The sequence below is a fragment of the Dreissena polymorpha genome, chromosome 5, assembly GCF_020536995.1.
Source record: "Dreissena polymorpha isolate Duluth1 chromosome 5, UMN_Dpol_1.0, whole genome shotgun sequence".
NCBI classification, from domain to species: domain Eukaryota; kingdom Metazoa; phylum Mollusca; class Bivalvia; order Myida; family Dreissenidae; genus Dreissena; species Dreissena polymorpha.
The window spans coordinates 12,984,781-13,001,652 of NC_068359.1; the positions used below are offsets into that span (position 1 = coordinate 12,984,781).

Genomic DNA, 16,872 nt, shown 5'->3' on the forward strand with positions numbered 1-16,872 from the left:
AGCGTAAGAAACGGCGGAAACAATTTCGTGACGAGAGTACGACACCAGATGCGAATTCGGAGCTAAGTGTACGCGATAATTTTCGAATTCACACATTCTACAGCATAGTTGAATGCCTCACTGTTGACATTCGCATGCGGTTTAGCGCATATTCTGGTCTTTACAAACTGGTTTCATGACAGAGTTTGAGTCCCTCACCTTGAATGAGCTACGGAAATGTACACAACATCTAGTGGAGTCTTCTCCAGGTGACATTGAGGCGTTTTTTGTTGACGAGTTAGTTGAGTTCAAAGCAATCTTAGAAGCCCTCCAAGAACTAAACGTCATACAGCTGATCGGTGACTTTGGTAAGCTGAGGTGTCGAAGAAGAAACATATAGGCTAGAATCTGTTACAAGTAACACGTGTGTTAAATTCAGTTAATAAAATAGTTATACATTGTTTAACTCGTTTTGCTATATATATAAAATGTAACTGTCAACTGTGTACACATGCACGTTTTCTTATATTTAATGTGGTAGAATCATGAATGATTTTCAATATACAGAAGAGGACCAAAGCGAAGGGGCCCCCGTAACATGTGCAGATTTCGGCCCCAAAACAGCATAATCAGGCCCTGTCGATATGGAACTTTAAAGAATATTTCATCCCAATGAGATGCTATATTTCGTTATTTTATCAAAGACGAGATATGGTTAATACATGTTTCGTTTCATTACATCGTGGCTCAGCAAGTTATAATTAGTTAACCTGTGCATTTAGTTGCATTTGACCTGTAAGTAGTTATATTGTAATTACATTATTGGTATTGAGTTCAACTGTGGCAATATCCAGTTAATATTAATTAACACTTAGATGCTATGTAAATTGCTTTGAGCCAGTGCAATGGTTGAGGCTCTTTATAACCGGTTTAATCCCGAACGCTATGAATTGATCCTTTCAATGACTTTATTGATATTTATGTGTGTTTTAAGCGTGTGTGTGCTGTCTGACGCGTTATTTTGTGTCACATAATATCTGGCAATGTGGTGTCTGTCATAGATAAAGGACCTCTCACTATACTAAAGTTTTTCTACCTCTGTTACAGCCAATGTTTCCATGTGTTTACGCGTTATACATTGGTTTTATGTTCATTTACGTATTTATAAACGTAAGTTGTACATGCCTGACTTTGCACTAACACTAAATGTCATGAATAATTATTATTAAGTGTTTACAAGACTTTCTCTCCAGATATAATTCCGGAATTTTTCCCTTTATTTTAAAGTAAAACCATGTATATGCAGACTTCTTTCCATGTTTCGTAAACAATTAAAATAACATATTGGTATAGGGAATAAGTACTGCTTAAAGTTTTACTATCAAAATTGATGGTTATCTATATAACGTGCTTAAATACTTAACAAGTGTAATCTATTCTCATGAATGAATTGTTTATACTAATGTCGTATTTGGACTTTTTCTACGCGACAGATATTGGTGTGAACATGAATACTGTCTTTAAGCAAAGTTGTACCGGTTTCCGTCGGAGTAGTCTTTGGTCATCATATCACGACTGGTGGATGCTTAGTTACTAACAACTACTTGTTTTGCATTTGGAGTATATTATTTTTGACATTGATCGCGCTAATATTATACAGAACAGGTGAACAACCAGCGTATTCCATACTATTTGTCTACACTGACTGATTTGTTCAAGCGGGAACGGAAAACTGGCACAAACCCCACGTATGGAATGTAACATACTAAAGATTACATGTCTAAAAATGTGTATCATATCTCATTAGCGATGATGAGCGTTTAATAACGTCATTAAGAAAACGCATAACCGTTCGTGATTGATGTTAATGTTTAATTGTTTTTATAAGTATTTTCATTTTATGTTAATGCAATTAAACATGTGTTTATATAAAAGAAAAATACCATACATACTATAAAAGTATGCAAGGGAAACAACTGTAAAATTGTCTACACAACACCATGGTCTGAAAAATTGTGATAAGTGTGTCCGAACAGTCGCTGCCGCAACAACAAAAATACAGTAGAGTCCAGGTACGATATGTTTCAAACAAATGCCCTGAAGGGGTGTTGCGGCAGTTTAAGTGATATTTCCCGATAACAGATATTTCTGACAATTTGAATGCAAATTATACATGCATATACTTCGTAAAATTAAATAAATAAACAATTACAATATCAGCTAGTGAGACAAGGAAAACTTGTGAAATTTTTAAGCGGAAAGATTAGCTCCTCAGGAGGACCTGACAAGGCCGGTCTGGAGCTACCTGGCCACATTGCTAACATAAATATTATCGCACTCACGTTTTAGTGCGTTTGTTTTAATATTTTTTTTTACATATTTCATATTTGGTATTTCTCGTTGAGTTAATCAAATATATTTGATAATATTATGGACGATATAATCGTATGCGGTGTTAGTGTTTACATACTTTAAAGTAATATTGATTTGCACTGTTTAACAGTTTCAACACAGCACAGCATATTTAAATGTAAAAAAACGTAAAAACTAAAAAGTGCTTGTGTCCTTTAAAACTTATCTGAAAACTTAATACTATTCAACCGATGTACACACGAGTAAAATGTTTTTCATCATCGTCTTGCAGAGTGTTACCCATGAAACCCGTCAATGTTCGCTAAACCGATAAAGTACATGTATATAATTTTCAAAAATTATAGCAATCATCAGTAAGAGCAATAAGATATTTATTTGAAATCAGAGACGATACATCCGCACGACTGACCGCTTATAACATTATAATACTGCTCTCCTGACAATACGCCGTAATATACATGAAGTAAAGAATGTTTTTATTTTGAAAATTAATATAATTTTCACGGAATAAGCATATAATTGTACAAACGTACAATTATCAATAAATAATGTGTTTTATTGAATAACATTTTGATACGATAATATCGTTCGAAAAGTATTCAGCAGAGATTTACTCAAAAAACAAAGTGAATCTCCAGTTGTAGATTAATAATATTAATGCACGTGGTTCTCAATTTGTGGAAAGGAACCAGTTTCCATACCTATTAACGCAAAAATCACTGCGGTTTAAACCGGTTTGGTACAGCTACAAACTTCACTCGCACGTGGCACAATTATGAGGTGGCAATATGAGTGCCAATTAGTAGAAAACTTGTCTGGAGCATTCATCACTGCGACTCTTTCCATGTCAACATATGTTTATAGATCGATATTATGAATGTTACGCCATATTTATAAGTTTTTAAATGTTTAAGTGAATTATATATTAATTAACCAAAAAACAATGCATTTAAGCAGATCGCTCTCGTTTGATCGTAATTTAATTATAAATAATCTTATACATAAGACTGCATTTAATAGGTGTTTTGTACTTGCTATAAAAAGTCGGCCAAATTCAAGCGATTTTCCGCTTCATAACTTAGCTCAAATCAACATATCATTATCTAAATTTAAACGATATTTTTGCGAGTATACTCGATTTTTTAAGATAGAAAACTCAACGTGGATAGCCGAAAAATAGTGTCCGCGCCAGCGTTAGTCGAGATAGTGGAAACAAGCAAAACTAATTGTTAGGACACAATGGTAATATTGTAACCAGACAGACAACCCTTATCTGGTTCTCCTCATCGACCAACGGATGTTTTAGCGTCAATTATATTTCAATAGGTCTCTGATGGAATTTCGTATCCATAAATTATAACAAACCAAACGTATTCGTAAAATGTAACAGTTAAATAAATGTTTCTATTTAGGACCTTTGTCTTTAAAAGACATTATATAACAACACGTATGTTATATAACTATGTGTATGTAAGAATCTTTTGTGATTAAAATGGAACATACACATTAATAATAGCAGGACAAGCAATCGTTTACACTAGTTTTACAACTTGAAAGATGCAAATTTTATTACAATAGTATACATTAGTCCAAGCCGTTCCAAATATATATTTAAAACAAGTGGCACACAAATTCAAGCACTACTACTATGACTGAGTATGTAGAACACTTGGACACAATAATACAAAAACAATTATAGAATATGAATACAAGAAGAAAGTGAAATCATTTTTTCGTATATAATACTATCTATTAATTATCAAGCAAAAGGCAATCAGAAAGTACACATACATCAATATACAAACATATCTTTCATGTTACAATATGCGATTCATTACGAATAAAAAACGCCAACATGCCATTTAACGTATGTTTTTCATCTTATTTTCAACAATACGATTTTGTTTGAGCTAAATAGAATAATGTCTTTCATAAGCATATTTTCAAAAAGCATCATCCTTTAGAATAGATGGTATTCTTTATGCCTTGAAAGTTTATTCCAATATATGGTGTTCAAACTTTTTGATTGCAATAGTGCTTTGATTATTCTTTGTCACTTCGTTTCTCTTTATTTCCCTTTTTGTTCGGCTTCTCACTGGAGACATCGCGCGCGCGCGCTCATCTTCTCCTGAAGGTTCTCAATGTAATCTTCTGCAAAGTACAACACCTGCCGCACTGCAAGCACCGCCAGGATACTGATGTTGTCATCCAGCTGCATCTCATTCTCGTAGTTTTTAACTGGAAGTATGTTGTTTCTAGGCAACCCTAGAAGCCCGGATACCTTGTCCACCGCAGCCTCAATTTTCTTGCTGGTGAACACGTTGGAGATTTTACTGGCAACGTCCTGACAGGCCAGGTCGACTTTGGTCAGCAGAACGGCTTGTGGAATACCTTAAATGATAGATTATTTCTATGTTAAGTAGGTGAAGCACGCGTATTAGTTCGCATTTTTGTAAGATGTAATCAACACCTGCTGAGAATCAAGTTATCATTATTTGACAAATAATCATGAGGCTTAATTGGTATTACCCTTGTGATTCATGATTTTTTGAAAGCTGTTCATCTTTTCGACCAATTTCGGTGGAATATCGCCCACAGTTTTTGCATCGATTACAAACAGAACGCAGTGAATCTTTTCAGGTACTCTCGGATGATGCACGAACCCGGGATGGTCGGGGCAGATTGGCGTGGCTGGGTTAAACTGAAAATGATTAAATGACGATCAAATGATCTTATTAATTTATTATGAATTTATTATGACACCTATATAAGGCACCTGCATGAGTGCCGAAATTAAACAAATATGTTAACTGTTCCACACACCATTGAACATTTTATAGCATAATAAATAACAAACATTAGAGGACGCTTTTTGTAAATGAGATGTATGATGTATAGCAGCAAATTCTAAAATGTATGAATATAAATTAAGCAGTTATATACATTTTATTACTACCTCGTAATAGTCTGGAATGTTTCCATCGAGTAAGTAATTGCATTCCAGAATGTCAAGACCTTGCGTGACTTCTAGACCACGTGTATCACAACACCTGAAATTCAACGAAGCTCCTGAACGCGCCTTCACTAAGTAGGGGGTGTACTGAAATACAGACAGGCTATATCACATGATACATAATAATAATAACAATAAAGAAAAACATAGAAAATCAAATCTCGTCAAACATATATAAATACTTTACGATGTTTTTGGAGTTATACACTTGGAGACTTTTCTTACGAAACATGTATTCAAATCAATATAGCTCCCTTATTTTAGAACGGAATTTGTTAAAATTTGGACTCAGACTAATTCAACACATATGCAAGACTTCATGCAAATTTAATTGAAATTGATAAACATTAAAATATCAAACAAAACCATTTAAAAAAATCACTGAAAACTTTAAATTCTCAAAATCGTACATCAAAAAAGAATAATGTGAAAAGTAAAACGCGTTTACTTACACGTATTAATGACCGACCGGCTTGCAACATTGCGCTCATTAATATTCATACGAGCCATATTGTTTTTCTAATTAATTTGATGTTTTCCTGGTGTAAAAAACCCACCGAGAATGATGACATTGAAATTTAATTGGAAGTATATAGCGTTGCATTACACTTGATGCCTTTTCGAACGAAGCTTTTTTTCAAACTTAAATATTTCAGTTATGATTAAATAATTTGATTTAAAATTGTACATGTGATCATTTGACTACTGTATGTACAAGCAAACGATAAAATTATTCAACCGTGACGATTGGACGCTTCAGCAAGTGGAGAAGGTAGCTTGCAACATGCCGATTGCGCTATTGAGCCTTTGATATTGTATGCGAGACATATTGATTTTTATTTTTTTTAATGTTTTTCTGTCGTATCAACCCACCTTAAATGAAGAAAGTGAAAAGTAATTAGAATAATATAACGTTTCACCATTCTCACGTCCAAAAAAGATGAAACCACACCTACTCCACGTAAAAAGTGCCCGATTGTAACGAATGAATGATTGTATCGTTATCTAGCACAGAACACATTGCAATTTTAAATCAAAATCTTAACTCATTACTGCGATATCCAAGTTTGAAAAGTGTTGCGTTTGGAAAGTCTCCAATTGAATTAACAAATGTCGCTACCGCAAAGTATACTACTAATAAAAACATTACAAAATTGAAACACAACAACAACAAAATTAAAACTGTTAATTCAGCAATGCCAATTTATACCGATATGTTTTATTACATGTAACGTGTATCTTGAACTGATTTTAACGTACATTTTTAGTTTGGTAAACATGTTTAAACTTTTAAAAGAAGTTAAAACTGTGAATTCAGCAATGCCAATTTATACCGATATGTTTTGTTACATGTAACGTGTATCTTGAACTGATTTTAACGTACATTTTTAATTTGGAAAACATGTTTAAACTTTTAAAAGAAGTTAACATGTTTGCCTTTCATATTGTTAAAATACGTACTGCTGTTGTAATACTGTGTGTAGCATTCCCACATCGAGCTCTCTGCGAAATACGGCCCTTGAACACCGAGTTGATGGTGTTATAGAAGCTGGACTTGCCCGTCCCCACTGGGCCCAACATCAGGATACGGACATCAGATAGTCCCAATTCCCCGGAAGGTTTAAACGAAACGATGTCCTCGGTAAGCGTCTCAAGGAACTTAAATCCAAAAAAAACAACAATGAAATTCTAATAATGCATGGGACTGCAAAAATCATCACGTAAGTCTCATCTTTAGCAAGTATTGTTAATTGGCATGTGGTTAAAAGTAAATTTCATTAACCGAATTTAGTGTTGCCATACTTATCGCCGGGATTCTGAATAAATAAATTATAACATATACATCGAAATACTAATATAGTAGGGCGTTAAAACCTTTACCTTTTCATTCCATTCCGGAGTTTTTCTCCAGGGTTGCGAAGCTTGTGGTGGGGACTTTTTCCGATCACCATCTGTACATAATTAATTAACAAACATGATATTATTTGGTCATATAACGACCGCAAATCATTTTAATTATTTTTTAAATATTTTTTTAAACGACTGGCTGCTCTGAACACGTATGTGTTATAAATGAACATATACCGGTAACTTGAAAACATTAATCTGATACTCGTGAATTCTATCAGCATAAATTAAGAGCTTGAACAATTGGCTAAAAGTTTAATGAAGTAGCAGTCGGCTTCGATTGTTCACGTTTTTCACGAGTTTGATGAAAAGACGCCGAAACACCATTTCTATTGTTTGCCGTCCTACAAATAGCTTTAAACGTTACCATAACCATAAATGGCAATTGTAAAGATAATTAATATATAATAACAATCACAGTCTCTGTGGTCAATAGGTCGGTAAGTACAGTGGACCGGAGTATAATTTAAAATGGTTTTTGTCCATTGGTAGCGATTTCCTAATTTACCTGGACATAAATTGTGTTTTTTTTTAGATATACCCTTTAAATGTTTCGTAATATTCTGTGTTCTTGCTATTCTAATATATGAATAATAGTGCCTCGTCAGTTGTTTTAATTACAATTGCTGCTTTTAATGTCATTATTGATGCGTATCTCCATAGTATACGATGTTTACATTCCGATTTATACTCGGTTGGAGTATATAAAGGTGCCTTTAAATCAATCTGAACAACTTCATGTACTGAAACTCATATATTTTTTGGAACGGTATTCTGATGCGGAAAGGTAAGTGCAATGTTTATCCTTGAGAATGATTCCAAACAGTCGTGTATCCGGACTGTTATATATTTTCCAATGTTAACATTATTAAAAATCATTTTTTTGATACCAACAAGTCATGATTTAATCGTAAATATTTATTATGGCTTCCTATAAAAGGAGTATGAAGCTTAATCCATTGGCATATTATAAAAATAATGTACTTTTACCTGTAACACTGTACACCTCTAGCTCAGTGACGTACATATTTCCGTTGTTAATTTGTTTAGCATCGATACTTTGGTTGTTGAAGGCATTACCAATTCTCACATAACCATCCAAAGCATAATAGCCCCCAGAGCTATTAACTGTGCCGCTAAATGTGTAGAGGTCGTGTCCACTACCGAACGCTGGTCCGTATGTTGAGTGTCCATACAACCCATAAATCGCCTGTGTAACTGGAAACTTTGTATGCGTATCGTTGCCTGAATACTTCATTTGAAATAGGAAAGCGTTTGTATCTTGAATATAATTTCCACTACTGTTCCAGCTCAAACTCCCGTACCCCCCATACACGGAGTCCTGTTGGTTGTACAGAACCGTCACAGTGGGTCCCTGGTTGTCACACTTCTGGTGGAATGTTGTAGCATTACATCCGTCCCTGGTTATCTTGTAGAGCAAGGTGAAGATCTTGGGTCCCGTGCCAATCCAGGACTCCAGCTTATCCATGTACCTATCTGGCAACTGTCCACTCATTTTGTCAGGAATCGAACATGAAATAATATATAATATATGTTTAAACAATAACAGAAGTTAAAATGTCGGTCTTTCATTGTGCTAAAAAAAGCATCGAGGTTGTTATACTGTGTGTAGCATTGCCATTAAATCTATTTTCTGCCATTATACTTAGGCATTACCTTTTATAAGTATATTTCTCACGATGCCGAGTCGTAAAGTTAGTATGAAAGAAATATCCTTCATTTTTCATGAACTTATTGTCCCTCGTCAAAATTTAAAATAATACATTTACATATCTGATCTTACTGAGGGTGTAATCACGTGATAGTCAATATGGCGAAGTTCATGCCGAAGCAGGTATTTTTCGCCGTTTCATACCCTTTAGTATTTGTATTTATTATTAAAATGCCGCTCACTTTCCAGCTATACCAATAAGAAAGTTACAAGCGTTTATTTCTTGTTGATATTTGCTCTTTACTTGACTGTACTCGCTGCAAAATTTCTTAGCGCGATGACCTAATTAAAACTCCACTAAGAAAATTTGCGGGGAGTAAAGTTGAGATATAAAACGAAATTCAATACGAAATAAACGCTTATAAAATGTTTACTGATATGGCTGGAAAGTGAGCGTCATTTAAAATTCAAACACAAGTAATAAATTGTATAACATGGCGAAAAATAACTGTCTCGGCATTGACGTCGCCATCTTGACTATCACGTGATTACCCCCTCTGACTTAGAGACATGTTCAACGCGGCAACATTTTTACAACAACGGTCAGCGTCTAGTTAGCTGATGCGCGTTCGAAAAGACATGGTAACAGGCGTTTACTTAAGAATGTGATTCACACTTTTTAGGAACGCATGTTACTTAGAATATCTGCTTGTCCCTAGCCCCTAGGTACTTTCTACACGGAGTTTAAATGCCTGGAACATCATATACTACAATGAATAATCAATGGTAAAATCCTGATGGTTTACCTTGTAAGCATTTTTTGCAAGAAGTGATATCTCAACATATTTAACTTAAAAACACATAGACCAGAATAATTTTATCTTTTCAAAATAAGCCAATAAATATAGCAATAAATGAATCAATACAGCTACGCTATGCAATGTGACAATTAACAACCCTTATTGCGGCTTCTACCTCAATTGAACAAAGATGATAAGGGCCCAGTGTTGCAAAAATGTAATTTTTAAAGGTTGCGATACAAATGGTGATAAGGAAATAGAGTTGCGACAAAAATACATTAGATGTGGAGAATTACTGGTCAATATAGTAGTCTCTGCCATAAGTTTCTCCATTCACAGGTCATGCAAAGTTGGACATTGACAGTCAGGAGCCATTAGACCTATTGTAGTTATTCATAGATGATGCCTTCATTAATTGCACTTCTTTATTTAACTATCCTTCTTCAAAGTTGAATGGCTCATTAAAACAACACTCAAGAATGAGAAACTAAGAAGAGTTAAACTCTGATAAAATAAAGGTTTCCTAGCACTAGAAACAGATATGTGTCTTGTTTATAGATCAGATTTTGCATTTCTGCTGTTAAATGAGATTTTAAATAATAAAAAACATATATGTGTAACGAAATATATATTTGATTTAATGTTAAATTGCATACAATTTTCAACATGAAGGACGTACATGTGAAAGTCACTGATTATTACTGTTTTAACCACAATTTTGTATTAGTTAATACACCTGCACAGGTTAAAAAAACACATCAAAATTAATATAATAATTTAACATCAATGACAGACAATAAAACTATAGGTTTTATTTACGTAGCCTCTATTATCATTAATTATTCATCAATAATGAGGTTTATCAGTAACTACATGTACATACATATCAGGTTAAGGGTTAAATGCATTCATTATCATTGATCTGAATACTTAACAATGCCTCAAATGCGTGTCTCAGAAAGTAACAATTATGTTCATTGCTATTATCTTTAAAGCATGATGCTTCGATATTGATTTTTAATTGTACAATTAATGTAGCGAGTTTTGCAAGTCAGTCTGCCTTAGCTACGCTGGGCGCAGCTTGGTTGTATACAATCGATATTGGCCAATGAGAGCGCACGCTTTGCATGAGGGACAGCACTCGTAGGCCTGAACTAGCTTAAGTAAAATTATGCAGACGACGAAATAGTGGGAACAGTGGTGTAATGGTAGAACGCTGGCTTAGAAATAGTTCGAATCCATCCCTGGCCACTAGAATTTTTCTGTACAATAAATTTATCCCACATTTGCTCCTCTCGTAGACATTGTGCATTGTATGCAAACATACAGTTAAATCATTTATTCGACTCGTAAAGAATTTGAACAAATTAAAGTTGAATTCATTTATACCACTTAAATGTATGTCGAATTCTCAAATTGGCATGAATAAATTTGTATTCCGAAACACGCGTCTGAATTTTAATGTTGACGCGACATACACAAATTCTTGCTTCAAATAAAAAGCGCTTCGTGTTTTTCTGCTGTTTCTTTGTCTCAGTTAAAAGCGCGCGAAAACTATGCAGACATGTTCAACGTCACGTGAAAAGTGTGGGTGTATTTATTGAACAGTAAGTCAGGCGACATACGTGTGTTCAGTTGGAAAACCCCGTCTCAATTGGACATTATTTCATCACATCTCTTAATAGTCACATATGCCAAAATTCATTTCCTACTTAAGAAAAAAGGCGAATGTTTATGTTTATGAAATTCCCGAGTTAACCATTAAAAATGGAATATACGGGATAATCTGGCAATGAAAAGCGACGGGAAAGGAAGTTAGTATGCAGAAATTGATACGAGTTGGGCTGATACGGATGCATTGGAGAATCGATCGAGTTGGGATAATGCGTATCTATGCGTGAAAAAAAAGTGTTCAGCAACGAAATAAATGTCGTTATCCATGACTGTATAGCCTTCGTCTTAAAGAGTCATAACGGACCAAAACACCGTCATAAATAACATACAGAGGGGGCTCATCTCCCTACACCCCCCCCCCCTCCACTGATGACGGCCCCAGGACGTCTAAAAAATCATATGGAAAGCGCTGCGAGTAAGTTGTGAAAAACAATATCCGTTAACAGTTTGATGCGTGCCAATTTAATTCCAGTGCATGTATATTTCATCGTGTATATTTATGGAACTGATGTACACCCGTTCTTACAGCCGCGTGATTATAACCATTCACTATACATGTATGCAATGTAAAACCCGTCCTTTCAAAGCAGCGCGAAATTATTGCTGTCGTCTGCAATGTCAAGTGCCACGAGTTGGGCTAAAAACCAGGGCAACTAGCTTTTTCAAAGCTTGAAACAACTCAATCCAATAAAATATAGAATACAAACTGGCTACTGTGGATCAATTAGGCCTAGAAAATGATTCAATTCCGGCTCACAACAAGACATGCTGCATTAAAAGTCTGTCATGTCGGCATAATTGTCGCGCAATAATTTAAAGAAAGTAAATTAAGTATAAGATACACATAACACAACATGTACATGATTCTAGGCAAGTTATTCTTTAGCAAGGCAACCAAAATTCTAAAGATGGTTGCCAGTGCAGCAACCAATTGCGAAAAAAGAGACATATTGTTGTTATTTCGTCTATGTTATCTCTATAACGTAAATATGAGGATAAACAGTGCACCCACATATCGACCTGTGCTTTAAGACACACTCGTCATAAATTTAAATGGGTTGTGTTCATTTCAAACTTGCGATACCAAAAGCTATAACATAATTTTGAAAACTGAGTTGCGTCTAAAATTATGCAATAACGTACAAATGCGGTGCCTTCAGCGCTTTGATTTTATTAACACGGACATGCTGTATTATTTAGTCTGAACAATCTGACAGGATGTGACCTTTTTAACTAGATTAAACGACGCTTAGCCATGGCCGTTTAAAGGGCACCTGTTCATTAGCAACATGCTACTGTCATACAACGACAAAAATCATACCGCTTCATGGATATAATGATGCATGCTATTTTTTAAGTAGTACCAGTTAAACAGGAAATTGGTGTATCAGTCGATGTTTGGAAGTAGGTATATATATTATTCGGATTCAAATATAAAGTCATCATGTTGATTCGACAAGAATAAAAAAGGCTCGACAAGCCTCGTTATTTAATCTAATCTAAGCCTAGCCTGATGCATTACAGAACTATCAGGAAGTAACCTGTTATGATCTATGTATCCTATGTATGCTAATTATAAATTAAGCGAGTATGAATGTGATTCACTGAGTTATAAGCTATTCCCTTATTACAATGTATCTTCTGCATGCAATTATAAAATCAACAATTACGCTGTGCTAAGTCAAATACCATTAAAAGTAGGGATGGCAACGAATACCGATATTGGTATTCGGATATTCGGTCATCCTTCCGAACGAATATTCGGATATTCGGTCAACATCTGTTAGAAAAAAATCAACTATGTTTACCGTACCATTACTCCATGAATTCTACTTTCGTTTTTACCGGAAGTTCCCCGGAAGTGACTAAATATTGACACAGCATTGCCGTCGCTAATTGTTAAAAATGAATGACGAAAACTGTTTTTTAACTTTTAATATTGTAAATCAACAATAGAACGAGAAACATAATATTTACATGACGACAAAACAATTACATGACAAAACAGTTAGATCTATAAATAATTTAAGCTAAACTTAAAGATAGTATTTACATAGCGAACACGTGCTTTAATATTGTACATCAACAATAGAACGAGAAACATAATATTTACATGACGACAAAATAATTACATGACAAAACAGTTAGATCTATAAATAATTTGAACTGAACTTAAACGTATTATTTACATAGCGAACACATGCAAACAAAACACCGTTGCCACATTTAAAAGTCACTCGGATCGGCGTCACTGGGCACATGAACATTGTTCTTATTTAAAAACACGATTGCGTCGACCAGATCACTGGCGAGTCTATTTCTTAGTTTATTGATGAGCAATCCAGTGGTTGAGAATATGCGCTCAGATGGCATAGAAGTTGCAGGTACATATAGAACACTCCTAGCAACATACGCGACTTTCGGAAATTCGCTCTCGTGACGTTTCCACCACTTAAGAGGTTTAGCGGTTGGCTCCATTTTCACAAGCAAATATCTCTGAAGTTCGTCAGAATTCTCGTGCTCGGTTAGAGGTTGAGTAAATTATTTTCTAAAAGCTTTTTTGATTGGACAACGTGATTATAACCATACGATCTTTTTTGTTTTTCACACCAAGTCGGCACTTCCTTTACTTATTTAATCTTTTATCATGTTAAATGTAATTCGAGTTATTAGATCAAGACGGGTCGGTGTTTTAATTGCCATACGGTCTTATTTGTTTTTTTACACCAAGTCGGCTTTTCCTTTACTCATTTAATCTTTGATAATTTTAAATGTAATTCGAGTCATTGGATCAAGTGCAGGTCGGTGTTTTGATTGCCGATGCGATTAGAACCTATCATAATTTTGACACAAAGTGACTGTCTTTGTTAGGCAATTAGCGGGATTTATGACCGGTATACTGTCATCACCATAGCGACGAATTATCCGGACTAAACATTATGACACGAGGAACGACTTTTTGTACAATGTTTGAAGCAAATTTCACGAATACAAAGTCTTTGAAATTACTCGATTTTTTGATTTTTTTCTTCCGAATATTCGATGCGGAAAATAGTATCCGAATATTCGGTCCGGGACCGAATATTCGGATATTCGGATATTCGTTGACATCCCTAATTAAAAGGCAAAGTTATTTTCGGAAAATGACTAGGTCTTTTTATAAAATACAATACAAATATAGACTTCAATCCAAATACATTTAAGCAAAAATATAATTTTTTAATTGGAAAACGATCGTTATACAGCCTCAGCATACAGCCGAGTTGGAATTAACGTAAACACGATTATAATAACATATATGTGTATTGGCAGTACAAAAGTACACATTTATTAAAACGCGCTTACCTTTAGTTAATTAACAACATAAAAACCCTGCATTTTCGTTTTCGAACGCATGCGCATTAAATCAGTTACGTGTACATGTATTCCGCTGCAGCTATCGTGTATCAACATTTCAAGCAAGGTAGTGAACGTACATGATGTACCAGTCGGGTTTGAGTGAGACTTTAATGTCTCTAAAGTAATGATGGTTTATGTGTGTTTTTCAGATGTATGATTTTTTATTGTGTAAGATTTGAATTTTGACTTGATGTTCGACTGTTGTCCTTTTACACGAATATACCTAAATTCTTTCCAGATCAAAATCAAACTGATACAAATATTTATTGAAGAGAAAGTTAAGCGACATGAGGTCAAGTGTCTAGTTTGACTTGAAAGTCTTGTACTATTTGTTAAGGACAACACTCGTGATCTACTTAGTTTTTGTTTGTTTCGATGAATTACAGAGGGAAACTTAATGCACAAGATAAACATAGGGACAAAGTGTCACAGGCTCATTCGACGGGATAAAACAAAATAAAACTTCAAATATAATAAAATAAGTATGAGGATGTTAGCTAACATTATAATATAGGTAGTAAATCCTATAAACGTACTTAGAAATCGAGAAACAAAACATGCTTAGTATGCCTACTAACAAAGCAACCATAGACAGTGTACAGCAAATCGGAAAATAATAACTTTAATCGTATTGTTTTATTATATGAAAAGTATATAACATGAGCAAAGGTCATATTATATCTGTATAGGATCCACCGTGTACATAGTGTACTACTTACATTATTCTCTAGCAGTACATCTGCTTCTACGAATATTGCAACGACCCTTACTACTAATATCAAAATAATTAAAACTATATTATTTTATCCAATACAAGTAACTTGAAGTAAGCATTTCTATAATTCACTTGCTTACATATTTATAAGGTAAAGCATACTGGTTTATACTAAGCTATTTTTTTTTAAATTAACATTAACATTGAATGTACGAATATTAGTATTAAATTTAAGTATGTGGTCATTAAATTTGACTTACGCTTTGCAAAGACATTACAGGAACTTACAATGACATTATTTTGTAAATATTATAATAACACCCAGTGGGCATCAAACGTTTTGCGAACGTTGCTGCAACGCAATATTTAGGTCGCAACGTCGACAACAATTACCGACCGTTGCCATAACGTTGCATACAAAACATTACCCGGACGTTTCATCAAACTTTGCAGTTTGGTTGTCACAATGGTGTAAATAAAAGTTTTTCCGACGTTTTTTCCAAACGTTGCTGCAACGTTTTTTCCAAACGTTGCTGCAACGTTATATTTAGTTGCATGCAAAACTTGCAGTTTGGTTGTCACAATGGTGTATATGAAAGTTTTCCCGACGTTTTTTTCCAACGTTGCTGCAACGTTGTATTTAGGTTGCATTCAAATGTTGCAGATGGGTTGTCACAATGGTGTATATGAAAGTTTTCCCGACGTTTTTTTTTCCAACGTTGCTGCAACGTTGTATTTAGGTTGCATTGAAACGTTGCAGTTTGGTCGTCACAATGGTGTATATGAAAGTTTTCCCGACGTTTTTTTCCAACGATGCTGCAACATTGTATTAAGGTTGCATTCAAACGTAGTATTTTTTAATTCTTTTTTTAAATAATATAAAAATAAAAACTATTTACTGCCAACCGCCCTTTCAAGTATTATCGGCAGATATGCACACTGTCGATTCCGTTTCCTAGAAAGAACAAGTACTTGGTGTCTATAGAGGGGATAATGAAACGCTCCCCGAGTAGGAATCGTACTTTATAATAATACAGTTCATGCACAGCATCAATGAAAATATGTTTTCTTGTAAATTTTAGAAATTCAATTTTTCAAATTTTACAAATCAGTTGCTTAAACTTGAAGATGCTAAAGATGAACTTTTACTCAAAATCGCCGGATAAAATTCAAAGCTTCAACCAATAATCAATAGTCAACATTTTTGTCTGTATCTTCCAACAGTCGCCGTGGTGTAGTGGATGAGGTGTCCGCCTAGCGATCGTGAATTGGTGGGTTCGATTCCCACGCGAGGCGTATTTTTTATATAGTATTTATTTTATTGCGTTTTAATGCGACC

The 16,872-nt window shown here is 34.5% G+C and overlaps 1 protein-coding gene across 1 annotated transcript; it reads right to left on the minus strand.

Moving 5' to 3' along the window:
- Positions 1 to 3,902: 3,902 nt before the first annotated feature.
- LOC127881173 (interferon-induced protein 44-like) lies at positions 3,903 to 14,846 on the minus strand. The gene is made up of 7 exons (XM_052428873.1): positions 14,765 to 14,846; positions 8,264 to 8,811; positions 7,247 to 7,317; positions 6,827 to 7,024; positions 5,309 to 5,452; positions 4,882 to 5,053; positions 3,903 to 4,743 (listed from the first exon to the last, which is right to left on the minus strand). The coding sequence occupies exons 2-7, from the start codon at positions 8,787 to 8,789 to the stop codon at positions 4,445 to 4,447; spliced, it is 1,410 nt and encodes a 469-aa protein (XP_052284833.1). The 5' UTR covers positions 8,790 to 8,811; positions 14,765 to 14,846; the 3' UTR covers positions 3,903 to 4,444.
- Between the last annotated feature and the right edge of the window lie 2,026 nt (positions 14,847 to 16,872).